The following is a 19,261-nucleotide window of genomic DNA, read 5'->3' as shown; positions in this document are numbered from 1 at the left end:
CTTCTTAAACTCAGATTTTTTTGGTAGAGTATTGAGGTTCCTGAAGAAGACCGTGTATGGCTTACATTGCAGTTGGCCCACAAAATGGGAAATCAAAGGTGCAAAAGAACTTAGTAGTGGTGCTGATGTTAGCTGACCTCTGACCAATAAATTGTTTGTGGAGGTAGGTGGTCACTTTCATTCTGTTTCTGATTTTCTCTAACTGAAATGGCCTCAACCTACTTGACTTTGAAATAAATGGCAATCTTAGAGTATGTGAACATGTACAAAGCCCTTAAAACTGAGCCATCGTGCATTCCCTGGCTGAAGTCCACAGAGGTAGTAGAGCAGCAGCCAACAGGGAAATCAGGAGCCACTCCCTGGCCTGTCCATCCACCTGGCACTCACCAGCAGGCCAGGAGGAACCTCAGATCTCCTAAGAGCAGCAATGGTCCTGACTCAGTTAAAAAGACAGCCTCCCTTGGCCCTTCTACACCAACACCAACACCCCCCTAAAAAGAGTAGATACGTTAGTACCACAGGGTTTCACTTACCCATATCTGATCTCCACTGAGAATTAACCAGGCCATAAGCCAGCCACAGGGGCAGGTTGCAGAGATTAATCTCTCATCCTTTCTTTTTGGTGGATGTTATCAGAATACTAAATCAATCACACTTTTTGTTAATTTAGAAAGAAAGTGGGCATTCTGAGTTTTTTTTTTTTTTTTCACAGATAGACTGTTTTACAGCATTTGCTTATATACAGTTACTCTTCAGTGTCCTGGGGGTCTGGTTCCTAGACCCCCTGTAGGATCAAAATCCACAGGTGCTCAAGTCCCTTATATGAAATGGGGTAGCATTTGCAATAATTTATGCACAATCCTCTGTATACTTTACAGCATCTCTTAATAATTCAAAATGTCTCATACAATGTCAGTGCTATATAAATATGTGTTCTAGTGTATTGTTTGGGAATAATGACAATTTTTAAAAATCTACATGTTTAGTATATATGGAGTCTTTTTCCAAATATTTTCAGTCTGATGTTGGTTGAATATACAGACGCAGAACCACCAATAAACAGAGTTGACTATAAAATAACTGAAAAGAAGTGTTAGGTTTAGGATGTGGTCTTTGGAATCCACCTGGTTTCGAGCCCCAGATTAGCTTTTCTTAACTTCATGGTTTGGGCAGGAATGTCTTTAAGCCTCAGTTCCCTTATCTGTAAAATAGATAACCACCCCTGTGGTTATTGTAAGGATTAAGTGTATTCCAACAAGTGGTGTTCAGTAAATCTTAGCTGCTGAGGATGGTGCAAATAGGGGGAACAGATACACTGACGTTGTATTCTTGCTGTCAGACCCTGGGTGAGGATTTACATCCCATACTTTGGTTTACAACCTTAGTTTGCTGCTACAATATTCCACAGCTGAGGAAAGAAGTGAAAATCCTTATAAATGCATTCCTTTATTTATTGCTTGTCTACCATGAGGCAGGCACAGGTTCCTGATCCCCAGGAGCTCAGAGTCCAGTTGGATAAACAGGACATAAACAAATAATTATAATAAAATCATAGCTATGCCATCCTGGAGTTGTGCCAGCACCCAGCAGGCCAGCATCTCCCAGAGGAGGAATGTGCAGGCTGGAAGCTGAATGTTTCGTTTGTGTGAACATGTGGCAGGTTTGGAGGCATGACGGCTCATGAATTCACTTCAGAAGTATGAGCTCTGGGCATAATAAACAAAGAAAAATCGTTTATATTTAAAGTTGTCCCTGTACGTCCACAGGTTTTGCATCCATGGATTCAGCCAATCGCAGATCAAAAATATTCGGAAAAAAGTTGTATCTGCACTGAATACATACAGACTTTGTTTTCTTGTCATCGTTCCCTGAATAATACAGCATGACGAGTGTTTACCTAGCTTTTACATTTTTTAGGTATTGTAGATAATCTCGAGGTGATTTAAAGTATACAGGAGGATGTGCATAGGTAATATGCAAATACTATGCCATTTTATATAAGGGACTTGAGCATCTGTGGGTCTAGGTGTAAGGGCTCCTGGAAACAGTCTCCCCCATACCAAGGGGATCTGTACTATGATCACCAAAGCAAGGAAATGGACCTGTCCATTTGAGAAAGATTTTCAACAAGAGTTGAAAAAAAAACTTAAATTTGGTGTGCACCCTGTTTCCAGGTCCTCACAAGTTAGTAAAAAACTCACTGCAGCTTCCGCTAGGACCTTTTACTGTCGAAAACTGGGGAGAGGTCAAAATCTGGCACCCTTCTCTCCTGTTCACCCTTTCCACACATCCTTGCCAGGTAACAGAATTATGACTGTGCCCTTCTACCCTAGAAGGCCAGTCCTCTAGATGGGTGTGAAAATCAGCCATCTTAGACAGTGGTTCCATGAGGACAAGTGACCACAGGCCACAGTGTGTGGTCCCCATGGAAAACCTGGACTGTTACAAGAAGCAAGTCATGGCAGTGAGCAGAGATAGTTTCTGTGCTTCGGATGAGGTGTGACATTAAACCTTAACAAATACTCTTTCAGAAGAACAGTTGAAGAACTTGTGATGGCACATGAAACCCATTCATGGTATCATGTTACATGAAAAGCAATCAGGGAACTACACATAAAGTATGATTCTAATTTTGTCTTTAAATATAAATTACATATATATATATATATGAATATTTATATAATGTATAAAAGCAAGATATCAAATAGAAAATACACCAAAAAGAAAATACACTTTTTAAAATATAAGAAAATAAATAAATATAGATTATTTATATATATGAAAATTCACATAGTGTATAAAAGTAAAATATGAAAAGAAAATATGCTCTATATATTGGATAGTTGTTTGCTGTAACTATATCCCAACAGTGGAATTTTACAGGTGCATTCAATTTTCTTTATTTTCAGTATTTTTCACATGTATCCATATTATAAATTCATGACTCTTTTTGTTAGATGAAATTAGCTCTAAAGAATGTATCTGCATGTTAGCCAGTACTGGCCCAGATAGGCATCTTAGCAGAATTCCTAATATTTATTTCTGAATACTGAAGACTTATGATTGGGCAACATTTATTTCTATAAACCTTCAAGATTAGTTTCTGGAAAGTACTTGAGAGAACTAACTATAAAGGTAGAGCTAAAGAGATGTCAATGGATTCTGTGAATATGCCCAGAATGTTCTCAAAGTTATTTTTGCCTTAGGACGTGGGTGAAGCAAGTTGTAGATGAGGCTTACCCCAGCTCTCAAAAAACAAGAAGTGCAAGCAAAATAAAGCCCGAAGAGAAACGGGGCTCTTTCTGGAGACCTCTCTGGGGACCCCGACTGAAAACACTTGCCTGTCTCTAGGCGACCCTGGTGTTGCTGGCATTTACTCCGCGGGTCTACTTGTGGGGGCGGGGGGAGAGAAGGAAGGAATCGGCTCTGGCCATCACCTTCACCCTTGTCCTACACTTAGGAAGCAAGTCCCTTAGGAACCTACCAGGCAACTCCAGCTGCTTCTTCAACCAATCCAACATCGTTGGCCCTAGACCTGCCCGAGACTTGAACCCCCAAGATGTTCAGTCACCTGGAGAATCAGACCTATAAAGAAAGCCAGGATAGATGCCATGAGGCAAGCAGAGTGTGCCCAACGAGGAGGACTACTCACTTAGCCTGAGGGGACAGGAAAGGGGACCTGTAGGAACTGCTGCCAAGTGGAGTGTTCAGGGATGAGCAATAACTCACTAGGTAAAGGTGGTAGATAGGAAAAGGCAATCACCAAGAGCAAAAGCCATTTTTCAAGAGACAAAGTGCTTGGCAATTTGGAATAGCCTTTCAGGGGTGACAGTTGGAATGAGGTCATTTTCTGAGACACTAGCTAATGGATGGGTGAGTCCCGTGGTCTGGCCTTTGGGTAACGCACTGCTTTTCAACCTGCCATCAGCCATGCGTGCCTCTCTCTCTAAGCTAGTCAGAGGTTGACTGACAGGCAACAGTTCCTCATCAGAGCGTCTTGGAACTCTCAGAGGGAAAGGGGACCAAAAGGTCCCCAGGACCAGACCTACCTCTTAATGTCACCTCCTTCCTCAGTGACAGGGACTTTGCTTGTAGTCTTGGATGCAGTGGTGTAACAGACTTCTCTAGGCTCATGACACCTCAGGATGGTGTCAAGACACAGCCCTTTCCTTGACTATTTTAAGGTCTGCACCTCTTCCTGGGGTCGGGGATTAAGCCTCTGCTGATCTCAGGAAGTTCCCCTGCCGACCCTGCACACTGAAAGATAGCCAGAGGTAGACCTGTAGTTTCTGAGGCTCTGGAACTAACACACGTGTTCTTTCAATTCCAGTCTCAAAACTGTGGCTGTTGGTTCTTTAAAGCTAGTGTACAGTGCTGTAGAGAGCTCAGAATGGTCCCCTGGTGAATAGCAGCCTCAGAGCCTGGGCCAGGAGGGCCCCTCTCCCTGTGGGGTCCCTCTCCTCTCTGCTCGTTTCCTTTTTTTCTCATATTCACCAGATGATGTCGAGCCTTGAGTCTGTGTCTGATGTACCTTGTCAGCCTTTGGGATGGTGATGGGCTAAACAAAGTAAGCCCCGGAATAAATGTTGAAGTGAACACATGGACACTTCCTTCCCACGCAAGACCCAAGGCAGCCTCCATGAATAGATAAGGATAAAATGTACATACATACAAATCCAAATTAGGGAAAACACAGATCAAAAGAAGATCCACACCGAAAGTTCTAGAACAGTTCTAGCGCCAGTAGGCAGCACGCAGGATTCTGTGTGTAATTATTAGAGCCAAGCCACAAGTTTGGCTCTGAGCTTCTAGGAAGTCAAAGCAAATATGGAAATAAAGTAATTACATGCTTCCTATTTATCTGAAAGGAAAGTATGCCCCCTACTCTCAGAAAACATCTCTTCAATGAAACTTAAATCTGAAAGAACTTTTTCCCCCATGTCCAATGAGGGGGTCTGTATGCTAATGTCTGTGCCACATTCATACAGTGAATCTGCAAAACACAAGATGCTTCTTGGCGGGGGGGTCCCCCAATGAACGTGAGGGCAGGACACAAGCAGATCTATTGAAGCTGTGAAGGCAGGACACCCCCGTGGCACAGAACATGGGCTGTCTCAAGTCAGACCTGGTGTGACTCCTGGCTCCACCACTAAGCAGCTGTGTGAATGCGGCCAAGTTAATCAATCCCAGTGATCCTGAGTGTCTCACATGAGAAAGAGGGATGATCATTCCTCTTTTGTAAGGCATTGTGAAGGTTCGAGAGTCCACAGAAGGCAGGCAGCATTGTGCTTGGTATGTAGTAGGCAGTCTCATGCAGCAGTTGCTAAGTTGTTGCTACTGCTGCTTCATCATCAGTATGGAGGAAATAAAGTATTATTCAAGTTCATAGGCAACAGGGTCTGGTGCAGAAACTCGACCTCACACAGCTACAAGAGCAGACTGACTGTATGTCCACAGGTAAATGTCCAATAACAACCTTTTTCAGTTGGACCTGACAGAGTTGGACTGTAGGAAGTTCAGCCTGTCACTCTGTACTTGGAGTAGAACTTTGGGGACTTACAGGTTAAAGGAAGAGTTGGATATTTTAAAACTCAGCTGAACAGGTGTTAAAATTGATATCCAATGTGAAAGCTGAAGAGAGTCTAAACAAGATTCATGGCCAAGTGTGTGGCCAGCCAGCTGGTACATGGAGGTGCGCCATGCTAACACCTGCAAACAGGATCTTACTGGAAGACAGTTTGCAGCAAAAGAAGAAAGATGCACTTAGAACCCCAAGGTGAAGCGTGAAGAATGAAAAAGATTATTTTGCACTCAAAGATTCTCTCTTGTTTTTAATTGTCATCAAAATGAAAAACAAAATGGAAAATTATTTGTTGTTACTGTAAGAATTAAAAACAAAGTTCAAAACATTCAAAGAATAAAGAAAAGTATTCACAGTGTAGATGTGGTTTAGTGGTAAACCACTTGCCTCACACATGTCAGGCACTACGTTCAGTCCCCAGCACTGCAGAAAGAAGGAGAGAGAGAGAAATGGTCCACAGCCTTAACACTCACTGATCACTACTAGTCATGTTTTAATATATATATCCCTGTTTTCTATACACATAATGAAGACCATCTGTATTTTAGCATATACATATATATATTTTATATAGTCTTTCAACCAGTTTTTTAAATGACTCAATTTTCTTTTTAAATGGCTACCTACTATTCTCCTGCATGAATCTATGTAGTATTCATAATCAGTCCCCTGAAAATTTTACACATTGTAATAAGTATTCATGCACATATTCCTTTAAACCCATGAGCCTAAAGATTTTCAAAGTAAGAAACAGAAAAAAAATCCTAGTGATGCACCAGTTAATATAAATTAATGGCCTGTGTGCCAGAACTCTCCCTGCAGGACACATTGCCACAGTCTTGATACAGTTTTTCTAACATCAAATTGATGAATGTGCCAGGCACAGCTTCAGTGACTCGAATACAGGACAGTGAAGGACGTCTCTTGGCCCCTCCACAAGCCTCTTTTGGAACTGAGGAGAGACTTCCTGGATCCTCCCTTGAGCACTTCCTGGATGCTATACATTAGGCACAGGCCAGGCACCAGGGACACTTGGAAGGTGCTCAGTAAATATTCTGATGATGTTAAACTGTAGCCTGGCTACCTCGAGGAGCCCTCAGTAAATATAAGTAGCTTACATTTCTCCAGTGTGCATCCCTGGATAACTATTAGGATCCATTTTTAAGATACGATGCCTTTTTAAGTTTCTCTGCTGTAGCAGTTCTTAAGCCACAGATTTAAAATCCCTGGGCAACAGGAGAAGGAAAAGAAGAAGAGATTTTTATGTGCCCTGGCCCCAGCTGGAAGTTGCTCCCCGATGAAGTGGGATTCCTGCCTTTATCCTAAATCGCAAGACACCATTTGCCAGGAGGCAGTCTCTCAACTGATCCTCCCATGAGATCCAGCCAATGAAAGGATCATCCAGGAGCTTCAATATTTCATTTTTTTTTAAGTTTACAGAAGTCTCTTATTTTATCTCAAGTGTAGCTCTAAGTGGTCAAGAGCACAACCTACTAGAACACGTGGATCCAAATCCCAGCTCGGCCAGGTGCTGGCTTCAGGAACAAGTTCTTTATTTATCTCAAGTGCAAAACAGGAACAATGGACCTACAGCGTGGAGACATCATTAGGCCATAGTCCATATAGAACACTTAACACAATGCAGGGCACACAGGAAGTGAGAAATGCTAGTGGTATTGTTATTAGGTTTCGTGTTGTTATTAGTGAGGTAGGTATTGCAAATGGCATTACTGCATCTGTTATTATCCCCATTTTGAGAAAAGAAAACCGAGGCTTGGAGTTTGCTGGTTCTAGTAATCACCAAATACACACACATGTGAGCATTTTGCACATGCTGCCTTGTTTCACTGGTGATCCAGGGTAGAAAACACTCAAGGCCATGATAAGTGTGTCTCAAGAGACTCATGCTGGGCTGGGGTTGTAGCTCAGAGGCAGAGCACATGCCTCTCACGCATGAGTCACTGGGTTCAACCCTCAACACTACATAAAAATAAATAAAGATATTGTGTACATCTACAACTATATATATATATATATATATAGAGAGAGAGAGAGAGAGAGAGACACTCATGCTTCAAAGGTCAAAGTGAGTAACTATCTTCCAGTAAGCTACATACCACAGAAGGAGCCGTGGATGGCCACCCGTGGGGTTACAGCATTTGAGAGATGTGAGATTATGAATGTAAAGCTGAATGAGTTTGAATTTATGCCCAGACAGGGATAACTAGAGATGAGAGCATGCTTGTGCTGACTTAAAAGGATACTGCAGCTCTGTGGTTTGAACTAGCACATGTGAACGGACTCCTTAGTGCTCACTGTGATCCTGTGACCTGCACAGACCTCAGCTTCTCTGCAGCCAGAGCTGGGGGCAGGGGCTCCAGAATTGGCCTCCTAGCCAAGTACTATTCATCACAGCTTAGCTTTTGGTTCCTCTTTGTGCTGCCTGAACCAGGGTCCGGTCAGCCACCTTTAGCTTTGGATGGTGTCCAGGTATGGATTGTGTGACAAACCACCCCAAAATGTTGTGGCATAAAACTTTACTACACTCACAATTCTGTAGGTCAGGAATGTAGGCTGGGCACAGAAGTTCTGCTCTGCTCTGCTGGAGAACATCTGGGGAGTCAGCTGGGCCAGCTCAGATGGCTGACTCTGGGGCAGCTCAACCCAGGCCATCTGCCTGGGGCCTTGGGTCTCACCATGTGCCGGCTGCTGCATGGCTACTTCACGCCTGCATCTGGGGCCTGTACTGGGATGGCTGGAACTGCTGATACCCTCCAGGAAGCCTCTGAGCATGATGACCTCAGGGCAGTCTGACTTTTACACAGAACTGGTTCCCCCAGAGAGAGTGCTCCCAGAGTCCCAGGCAGAAGCTGCAAGATTCCTCATGATCTGTAGCAAACAGGATTATAATTATACTATTAATATAATTAACATTAGTGTAATTAATATTATAGCCTTAATGTATAATTAAATCCTATTACAATATCATTTTCAGCCTTTGTCCCAATAGAGTGTCCTGCTCTCATGATAACAACTCCCCTCCCACCTTATGTGGTGGGAATGTCAACAGGAGAGGGAAGAATGACCCTGAAAATGGGCTACCTCCCCTGTTTGAATGCACATCCTCAGGTAGCTGTAGCTCAGTGATAAAACACTGCCTAGAATGTGCAAGGTCCTGGGTTTGATCCCTAACAATGAAAAAAAAAAAAAAAAAGATTATGTGTCCTCAGGTTCTGTCTGATGAGAACCTGTTCCCACAAGGAGCCCAGTATGCTGGTATGTCGGGACAGTCCGGGCAGGTAGTGTGGCCCTCCGCAGGCTGGTCTCCATGCCCATGGGCCTCCTTGACATCTGGCATCCATATTTCAGATACTAAGCTGCAGAAAAGACAAGGAGGGTAGCAATGTCCAACTCTTCTCTATACCTAACCATAAAAGAACATTATGAAACTCTAAAATGAAAAGAAAGCAAAATGTGAAAGAGAATGCAGGCCAGACCAGGACAGGCCATGTGGGGCTGCTGGTTTGGCAGAAACCCTTCCCCACTCTGGCCTCTGGATCTTATTTGACCAGTTTCCTAATACCAAGAAATAATTTTTTAAAAAAAAAAAGGGCAGACCCTCTAACCCATTATTTACAAAACCTTTTGGCTTCCCATAATAGTCATGTGAAAATTCTCACTTGCTCAAATGAGCAGTTTGACTTTCATTTGGAGACACTGGTGCTTTAAGCAGATCTCACTTTCCGGAACTTGTTGTAGGCTAATGATAAAGGAATTCACACTCTGGAAGCCCCACTGCTCCGGCGTGGAAAGGCTGCATGGTGTGGGGTCCAGTGACCCCACCTTTCCCTTGGTCCAGACCATGAGTGTCTGTGGTATCCCCCAACAAATGGACAAGACCATCTTCTCCAGCAGTGGTGAACAGAAATGGTGTGACTTCACCCTGACGCTGGAGAAGTCAAAGGCCGGTCCACCTTCCCAAGGGACCACACGGACACCAAGAGGCAGAGCTGATAGTGCTGTGGGTGCAGTGTAGGCAGTGGAAAGGGCCCAGCCTTCTCCACAGTGATGGTCGAGCTGTCTCCCAGCCTCCTCCACTGTTGTTTATTGGTGTGTTACTAATTTACTAGTCTGACTCACCCCTGGAGCAAATAGGGCCCTCCATTCCATCGCAGGGACGCGAGGGACTTGCCATACAGTGTGCAGTATCTCCAGCAGCAAACATCTTTCTTGTAGGGCTGTTAGTTCCTAACAAGTAGCTCAAAGATGACCGATACATCCTCTATCAAACCCATGGTCAAGCTCAGGCATGTTCCCACTTGATTTTAAAACCAGAAAAATTCATCTGGCATTGACCTGAAATAGAATCAGTCCAGAACCCATGGTCCTCTCCCATGTGCCCTCAGAAGGCCATCCTATATTTCCATGTCCAACCTCACCAGCGGGAACAGTCCCCAACACTTCTTCTAAAACATGGAAGTTGGGCCCCCAGTATGCCTGGTGAAGGCGGAGGTGGACAGGAACGCAGAGGGCACCATTGCAATATCAGCAGAAGCAGAATGCTATTTCTGTGATTTTGAGAAGCCATGAAAAGACATTGTAGGATCGTTTATAGAATGAAAACTTGAGACAGATGGCACCTGCTGTCAGTGGTGCAGAGACCTTAAGAACACTTTTTGTGACCAGTATGTACCCACTTCTCTGATTCACTGTGACCTCAGGGTGTTGTGGGAGCCCTGCCTCTTTGGGGCCAGACAATGTCATGTCTCCAGAGAAGTCAGGGGGACGCTGCACTTTTGAGAGAAGGCAGAAATCACAGATACGAATGGAGAGGTGAAGAGAAGAAAGACAGAAATCATCTTGAGAGAAGAATGGAAAGTCCAAAGCCAAGAACCTTCCATCCAGGCAGCAGCTTGGTGTGGCATTCTGACCCGACAGAATCTCCTGTCTCTTGCTGATTTGATGATAAAATATAGAGTGGACCCATAGGGAGAGCAAAAGCCTCAAGAAATAGATGGGTAATTGGCTCTGTTTGAGCACTGTTTGCATGCTCGCTGCTGCAACTGTGAGGCTCCACACCAGCATGACTAATGCCTCTCCCCTCAGCCTAAATTAGATTTTGATTGTGTTTTGTAGATGTTCACTGAATCACAGATGTTTGAGGTAAAAGGATCCAAACTTCTCAGGAACACCTCCCGTGGAGTGTGTGGGATCATCCTCACAGACATGGCTGAAATGCCACCAGTAACTCCTTCCCTTCCAAGTCCTGGGAGCAGACCTGCTGCCTCTGAGAGAGCTCCTTATGGAGTGGACTCCTGGGACCAGTGGGCTGCGTGTAGGCCTTGTTTTCCAGGGGTTAATCTACAAGCCCGCTCCTTAGCATGGCTGTGAACAAGAGTGCCTCCTTGGTGACTGATGCCTGTGTAGACACTAAATGAGACCTGAGTGTCCAGTTCCTCATAGATCTCCACTGAATCCTTGAAGCCTCTGGTGGAGTAGCTCAAGGCCATGGCTAGTTCACCTCCATGGTGTTCCTCAGCCACTTTCTGGTTTGTAGTGCACCCATAGTAAATGCTTTCTCCTTGTTCTTGCAGAATTTAGCCTACGAAATCATCTTAACACTTGGACAGGCATTTGAAGTCGCTTACCAACTAGCACTACAAGCAAGAAAAGGGGGCCATTCCTCCACGCTTCCAGAAAGCTTTGAAAACAAACCCTCCAAGCCCATCCCCAAGCCCCGCGTTAGCATTCGCAAGTCAGTGGTAAGTAGAAGATAGAGGCATCCTAGAAACCTCCAGAGGGAGGGAAAGGGAGCTGTGTGGTGCGGGTGGGTGCCACTTAGAATTTAGAGCTTGCCCTTCCAGGTCCTTTCCCTTGGCCATTTCCGGGCTGGTGGTCATCATTGTCTCAGCCTGGTTCCTTCAACTTCTTGAAGGACCTTCTCCCTGAACCTGGAGATTCCAGAGAAAATTTCACTTCCTCCGTCCCCCGCAATAGCAGCAAGAGGGAGGGTACTGGCTGCCCAGCTGCTGTCCATGGTGAAGATTACCTGAAGGTCCAGGAAAGCTTGAGGATAGTGTTCCCATGGCCTCAGCTGCCATCCGATCAAGGGACAAGGCCTCCCACAAGCCCCTGGCCTCCAGAGAGATTTGCAGAGGTTGACAGTGAGCTGCCTCTGGTATCCAGCAGGCGGAAGCTAGATGCATCTCTTTTGAGAAGTGCAGGTCGTGGTCCTGGGCACCTTCCCTCCAGCAACTGAGGCTTCCTGCAGTGAGGCAGCTGCTCAGAAGGTGCCACCCCCTCCTCATCATCTGCCTTCCTCCAGGATTCCTCCCCTTCCCTCCCACAGGCTCTGCAGACATCCTGTCCCGGCAGGCTCACATGACTTCATAGCAGTCTCCTCTGGTAGTAGCAACACCCCAAAGCTGGAAGGTTCCCAACAGCCTCCCATCTGCTTTCTGCTCCGGCTGCCGTCCTGCATCCTAAGAACCCCGGACTTGTATGGGGGAGGCCCCCAGAATGCATTGCCCTCTCACCCCTGAGTCCTTCCTCTGTAACCCTCCTCCTCCCACCAGCTCCCATCCCCAGGGTCCGGGGGGAAGCACAGACATTTTTACTGCTTGCAGAGAAACACCTCCCTTGGTGACTGTGTGGCTTCCTGTTTACAACTTTCTTTTTGGCCCCACTCCTTGGCAACTTCAGCATCCATTGGTATGATCTCTCCAGTGCCTGGCCTCTCTGTTTTCTCATAGTTTTCTTCCGGATCTTTCCCTCCACCCCAGCCATTCACCAGCCCATCACTCATGACTGTCAGCACCAGTAACTGCACCTTCTCTGAAAAATTTTACTTCAAACACCACATTTCAACTCCCTGGTCCTCTGGCCTCACAACCCAAGCTCCCACTTCTCTCATCAGCCCTGACCCACTCCCAGAACTCTAGACCTACTATGTGTTCAGTTTCTTCTTGAATATTTGGTGTTCAACAGACATCTGAAACTTGGTATGTCTACAACAAAATGCTTGATTTCCCCCTCAGAACTGCTTCTCTTCATCTTCCCAGCTCAGTAAAGGGCACAGCCGTTCACCATGCTGCTCAACCCAAAAATCTACCAGCCACCTCTACTGCTGTTCTCCGCCCCCTCTACCTCCAATCCAGGGCAAGGGCCATTTGCTCCACCCCTGGAACACCTCAGTCTGCATACTCCTCCCCACTTCCTCTGCCATTCTTTTAGTCCAAGTGCCACCAACTCTCATGAAGCCAACACCCACAGACCTCCAAACCAATTCCTTTCCTGCATACCCAATGCCCCACCCATACCTAATGCTCCAAACACCCATACCTAATGCCTCACCATTACCCCTTGGCCCTCAGGCCTTCCCGTTCCTCAAATATATATAAAATGCATGCCCCACCTGATGCCTTTGTGCCACCTGTTCCCTCCACCTGGCAGATCATCCTCCCAATTTCTGCACAGAGGGTTCCATCTTGTCCTTCAGGCCTCAGTTACATGAAGAGGCTTTTCCTGACCGCCTCATCTGAGGTAGCCACACTCAAGCACATGGCCTGCTTTCAGTTGTGTAGAATTTACTAATGAGATAGTTTATTGATCACTTGTTTATTGCCCATCTTCCTCCACAAGAATGAATGTTTTAGGCACACAGGGATCTCATAGGTGTTGTCACGCTCATGGAGTATCTGGATAAAGAAATTAGGAACTGGGGATAGACTTAGCAAGTGAAACTTTGAGAATAATTAGGCTGAGAAGTGTCCAGGAACGCACTGAATGTTTGGGGGATCATCTCAGACACATTTCTTCTCATGTAGGCTGGATACACTTGTTCACGGCTGGTACCCCTCTCCAACTTTATCATGGTCCCCAAAGACTTCCTCCAGAAGAGCACAAAGGGTTGAGTGCTGTACAGACTCATAGAATATTCATTTAGATGCCAGGAAATAAGAAAATATAGTGTGAGTCTGTGATGCTTTCCCCTGCACAGGATCCGTGCCCCACAGCTGCCGTCAGTATTCCATCTCCTGCAGCTCCAGTCCTTTGTTAGGAAATATGCACGGATCCCTAAGGATATGTGAAATCCTCCCACACCTTGTGGAGACACAGTCAAAACACAGTAAAGGGTAGTCAGTAGGGACAGATCCTGCAGACCTGGACAGGCTGTGAAGCTCACAACCAGAGACATGGAGGAGGCCTCCCGAAGCTCTCTGCCCAGTGTTCTGGAGCAGGGGCCAGGGCAGGGCAGACTGGAAATGCCAAAGGCCAGTCCCAGAAGAACTCACCCCAGCCCTTCCTCAGAGTTTGCAGTTCAAACTTTACCTTGGGAATGACCTGTTTGACTGCAGTGCACTGGGACTAATCCATCTTAGAGCATGGTTGGGTTCAGATCAAGGCTCATCCTGATAGGACCCCGCTGACCTCCTCACCCCCACCTGTCCCTCCTGTCTCCCACTGTGCAAACTGCCGCTTTCCCAGGCCTCTGGGTCTTGCATGCTGTTCTATCTCCCTGAATGCCTGGCCTCCCTCCTGGGGAAGGCAGACTCCCACTGGTCTTGCATCTGGCCTCCAACACTGCCTCATTCTCCTACCAGTATTTATTCAATAATTCATTGTGTGCCTATGTGGATGGGTTTCCCAAGTTGGGGGTTGGGGGTGGGGATAACAACAGAGACAAAACCCTGGCCCTCCTGGGCATGCGCTGTCCTGGAGGCTGAGCAGATGGACATCTTACGGGGAATAAGGCAGAAGAGGCGAGCAGGAAAGTTGGGGTGCTCTTTTGCATGGGGCAAACAGTTAGGACTTCTAAGTGGCCTTAGAGCCAAGACCCGAATGATCTTGGGGGTGCAGCAGGCAGGAATCTAGAGGAGAGCAACCAAGAGGAGAGAGGCCTGGGCTGGGGTGGCGCAAGGCAGGGCTAGAAGGCGGAGCTGAGGACTCGGGCGAAGGGTAGGAGAGGGAGTGGCATGGCCTTCCTCACCTCCTCCAGGAAGTCTGCTAGCCTCCCTCTGCCCTTCACAGCTCACTGCCCGGGAGAGGAGCCCTGTTTCTGTCCACCCTCGCGGGCAAGGCCGGGTCTCACCGCCGTCCCCCTGGCAGGGCCTGCTAAGGTCGAGCCCCCGGGGGTCCCGGTGGAAGCGCGGGGCGCGGGCCGAGGTGGGGGCAGCGACGGCCGCGCACGCGCCCAGCACAGCGCCGGATAACGGGCATCAGCCTTTCTGTTTTAAAGCAGATCGACCCGTCTGAGCAAAAGACTCTGGCCAATCTGCCGTGGATTGTGGAGCCGGGGCAGGAAGCCAAGCGGGGCATTAATACCAAGTATGAAACCACGATTTTCTGATACCCGCCGCCCTCGCGTCCTCGCGGTGCCTTGCTCGCCCGCAGCCCGGAGCAGGCTTTCCTTCGCGCCCCGTTCCCAGCCCGGGAGGAAGACTGCTCCGCTCGCGTGGCCTTGTCCCGGGCGGAAGGCCGCCGGCCGTTCCTGGGGAGTCCTTTCTGCACCAGTGACGGAACACGCCGCCCCGACTCCCCGGCGCAGCCCCCGAGAGGCGCGAGTCGAGGTGGGTGTCCCGGGGCCCGCCGCCTCAGCGCTTCCAGTGACTCGCCCCAGCGCGGCTTGGCTTTGGTTGGGGTTGACACCTTTTTAAAAAAAAGTAAAGGGGATCTCTGATACTGCCTGGAAGTATAACAGCCCTGGGTTTAGATCTCACTGTCAGCAGTTTTCAAGGTAAAATCAGAACAGACCCCCCCGTATCGCATCTGTAAAATCATCACATCACTGAGGCTCGTTTAATGCAAAAGGACAAAAAAAAAGTGATTGCCAGGAAATTCTGTTTCTCAGTTTCTATATTTGTGGATTTTATATGTAATCAACTATGTCAGATAATGAAAACCTTTAAATCTCATGATTGATTCAAAGTTTAACAATGATTTAAAACAGAGAAATTTATTATGCACAGAAAAATGTGTCTTGTATTAAATATTTTTATTAAAAGAATGTTTCATTAATGCATTGATAAGAAAACTAGGTTAGTTGTGCCGGATGTTTCTGGTTTCATTTCAAGTAACTAAATTTCTACTACCACGAGGACTGGCTCATTGTGGAGAAATCCTGATGCTGTCCACCGAGTAGGAGATGCGGCGGGCAGACTGGCATTGACCAGAAGTGCTGAACAGCACGTGCCTGCAAAGATTGTTTTGTTTTGTTTTTTTTAATCTTCACAGTGTTTTAAAGAACATGTTTAAAATAATAATAATAATCTAGGGCTCCTGCTGTCAAGATTTCTGACCTGGAAAACTTGTTTGAGAAAGGTGTTAATAAAATTCTATTGCAAAAATTTTTTTCTAGAAAATATAAATACATTTAAAAAAAGAAATTCCAAAGTAATACAACTTTTCTTGAAACAGACAAAAAAATAATGTTTGCTTACTATTTGATTAAATAAAATTTACTTACATTTCTTTAAGGTATTTTAATTTTTTTAATGTCTCTGTGGAGTATTTGTATGATACCATAATGTATATTTATGTAGAATCAAATTATATAAACAGTACCAATAACATTATAGAAAAATAACATTTTAATGTATATTGTTCTAACAAATCACATTGTGAATCATTTTGAAGTTCATTATAGAGATATTGATAAATTGTGGAATTGTCTTAATGTTTTTTTAATTAACCAATATTATTTTAAACCTGAAATTATCAGTTACATTCATCAGTTGGTGAGTTTTGAAAAAAGAATAACTAAATTTTATTTCAAACTGACAAATGTATATGGTTTTAGTTCAGTGTTAAAAGAATTTTAATACAATATTAAATTACTTGAACTGAACAGTTCCTTGTATATATTTTGCCTATTCACTGTTGATATGTACGTAGAAAATTGAGAGTAAAATAACACTAAAATATGGTACCAAAAGGAAATTGTATAGGAGCAAAGTAAACAGTAGCTTTGCTGAAACAGAAGCATAAAGCATATGAAGCGTATGTGTAAATAAGTTTGGGCTTCCAGTTATAAATTTTGTAATTTTTGTCATTATTTATATCCTATTAAAAAAAAAAAAAAGAAAAGCACACAAAATAAAACAGAAGTTGTACAGCCACTGGTGCTTGGCATCCTTCTGTGAGCACCTCCCCACCTCCCCAAGGAGGCCAGGCCCCTGGCACCCACAGCTAAAGGGTTTCTTTCAATTGGCAAAATGGCTGAGAAAGTCTGCTCATTGCTAAGTTCAACCATCTGAGAAAGAAACACTGGCCTTTGAGGTCTGAATTTCAGCCAAACGCCTCCATTCACTTTGTTTAAATATTAAAGTAGATTGTAAGGGAAGTTACTAACACAGACCCCCCCACCCTGGATCACTTCCATATTACACACAGAGGGTAAGATTGGAAAAACATCACCCGAGAATTTGTCCGTCCTTTCGTTTTTCCTACCACACATGTGCCAGCTGTAAGGCGAGTAACGGGCCACGCTAGAGCCATATTGGATTCTCTGGTCGGTGGTTCACATGCCATATCCTGTGACCTTCAGGGGGCTTATCTCCCCACTGCCTGGTCCAAGTCTGTTACCCTCCAAAATCCACACCACAGCAACCTCAGAGCGCTTCCCATCTGGCATGCAGAGACGTACAGGCCCCAGGGCTTTGAACCCCAACAGTTAAAGCAATCCTAGGTGGGAGAGAGTGGCCCAGAGAAAAGCAGCCTTCTTGCAGGAGGCTTTCCCTGGGCTAGTGGGACCCCTTTTTTCCTTTGTTGGCCAAGAATCCATTAATCCTGTTTACTATCTCTGTATATCAACAGATGGTTGTAACCTCATGAGCCTCATGGAAGCACAAGGCACACTGTGGTGGGGATAACCGACCAAGCTGACTACCGCACAGGTGTTGGCAGAATGTAGGGAAATCACTGGGGTGGGATAGTATCCCTGGGCTGATAGCAACCCGAGGGGGAATGAGAAAGGAGATTATATGGCAGGGCTGCCCTCCAGGTAGGGGACAGGGACAGCTACAGTGACCCTCAAAGAGGAAGCCAGGTATTAAAAGACCCTGAACTCACTCTCCACCCTTCACCCTGCATAACATGAAGCGACAGGAAGATAGTCCACAAGAGCATCCCCATAGACCAAGGCAGAGCAGGAAAGCAGCAGAGAACACCCACCACCCAAAGAAGAAGAGATTAGAAGAGATGGTTTTCTTCAGGGAAAAATCTGACACTTTAATAACTGCAATAACCATGGGGTAAAAGGTAGACGGGGATCCTTGAATAATGCTAACATTATTCGAGAAAGGATTTGGATTCATCTTTTAAGAAAAGGAAAAGGACTCTAGTTCAATGACTCCATTTAAATTTTTTCTTATTAACTTGTATTCTATGATAAATTTGGGTGAATGAACCCTATGAAAATATGCCTAGTCAGTTCATTAATAAGTCATAGAAGTGATTTTTCTCAAGACACACCAGATTTTCTCAAGTTGGAATACTTGGGAATTGTGCCAGCACATCTCATGTTTAGATAAGATGGAGCAGAAGACAGGCTTAGATAAAAAGACATGTGCCAAATTCTCAAAAATCAATAAAAATTCACACTTGGACTCCAAATAACACTGCTCCTATTTTGAAAATAAATGAAAATTTGATAAGTGGTCTAGCCTCCAGAGAATAGGAATATAATGAAATCTGTATGGAATAAAGCCTTTTTTTATTTTTAAGTTATCTTTTTATATAGGCTATTCAGTGAGTATGTTTCTTATAAAAGCACTCTCATGTTTTCTTAAAATATAAGTGGGTAGCCAGGCACAGTGGTGCATGCCTGTAATCCCAGAGGCTCCAGATACTGAGGTAGGAGGATCAAAGCCAGCCTCAGCAAAAGCCAGGTACTAAGCAACTCAGTGAGACCCAGTTGCTAAATAAAATACAAGTGGGTCCAGCCTACGCAGGCCAGCAGTCTACCTGCAGCTGTACTGCATTTGGCTCCCGGCACCAGCCGCCCACACCCATTCCCCACAGTCTGCTTCAGGGCATCTGCAGCCCAGCGTCTCCTGCCCCACTGGAGTCCTGCTTCCCAGGAAACGGTTCCAGAGCAGATAGGCGCGTGCTGCGAGCTCGCTCAGGCCCCTTGCCCGATCCCCATGCCGCGTACTGTGTGATTCCATCGGTGCTGGTGAGCTGGAACTTGCTGTGATTGAATTAATCTTTGATACAACCAGAGAGTGCCAATTCCACTTAACTGTCTCCTGTCTTCATCTTGAGGCAATCTGCTTATCGAGAATCCGCTCGGTCTCAGCATGTGCCACTTCCCTGGGTTGCTGCTGCTGACAGCCTAGCAGTCCAGACCCCGCGACTGCACTTCCTGCACTCGATGTGAGCTCAAAGGGAATCATGGCTGCAAAAGTATTTGCATCAAGACAGTTTTGTTGTAGTTGTTGTTGTTTTCCCATCTCCAAAACCCCAGAGGCCTGTGTCTGTAAAAGTGCAGGGACATTTAACTTCCCAAGAGCAGTTAGCGACCAGGGATGGATGCAGACGTGTACCGAGGTCAGAATAGAGACCCTCCACCGATCAGCTCCAGTGGGGTCACCCAGCCAACGGTGGCCACCGCAGCAGCTGAGGTGACATCAGGGCCCTCACTTGGTTCAGACAGCAGAGGAACATGGGACCGGGTGACAG

At 45.7% G+C, this 19,261-nt stretch overlaps 1 protein-coding gene across 17 annotated transcripts in view; it reads left to right on the top strand.

Moving 5' to 3' along the window:
- The window catches only part of Anks1b (ankyrin repeat and sterile alpha motif domain containing 1B), a 1,098,518-nt gene extending 1,083,423 nt beyond the window's left edge, over positions 1 to 15,095 (top strand). For 9 of the 17 annotated variants that reach the window (XM_076854981.2, XM_076854978.2, XM_076854980.2 and 6 more), the window contains 2 exons: positions 11,176 to 11,343; positions 14,820 to 15,095. In XM_076854981.2, the coding sequence (XP_076711096.2) occupies positions 11,176 to 11,343; positions 14,820 to 14,930 (279 nt within the window). In that variant the 3' untranslated portion in view covers positions 14,931 to 15,095. Of the gene's footprint in view, positions 1 to 11,175; positions 11,344 to 14,803 lie in introns of all 17 variants that reach the window. The other 8 variants (XM_076854982.2, XM_076854979.2, XM_076854993.1 and 5 more) reach the window with 2 other exon arrangements.
- Positions 15,096 to 19,261: the final 4,166 nt, after the last annotated feature.

This window comes from Callospermophilus lateralis, chromosome 4 (assembly GCF_048772815.1).
Source record: "Callospermophilus lateralis isolate mCalLat2 chromosome 4, mCalLat2.hap1, whole genome shotgun sequence".
Lineage (NCBI taxonomy): Eukaryota > Metazoa > Chordata > Mammalia > Rodentia > Sciuridae > Callospermophilus > Callospermophilus lateralis.
Note: the sequence above shows the minus strand (reverse complement) of the source record. Positions and strands in the feature narration are given on the sequence as shown.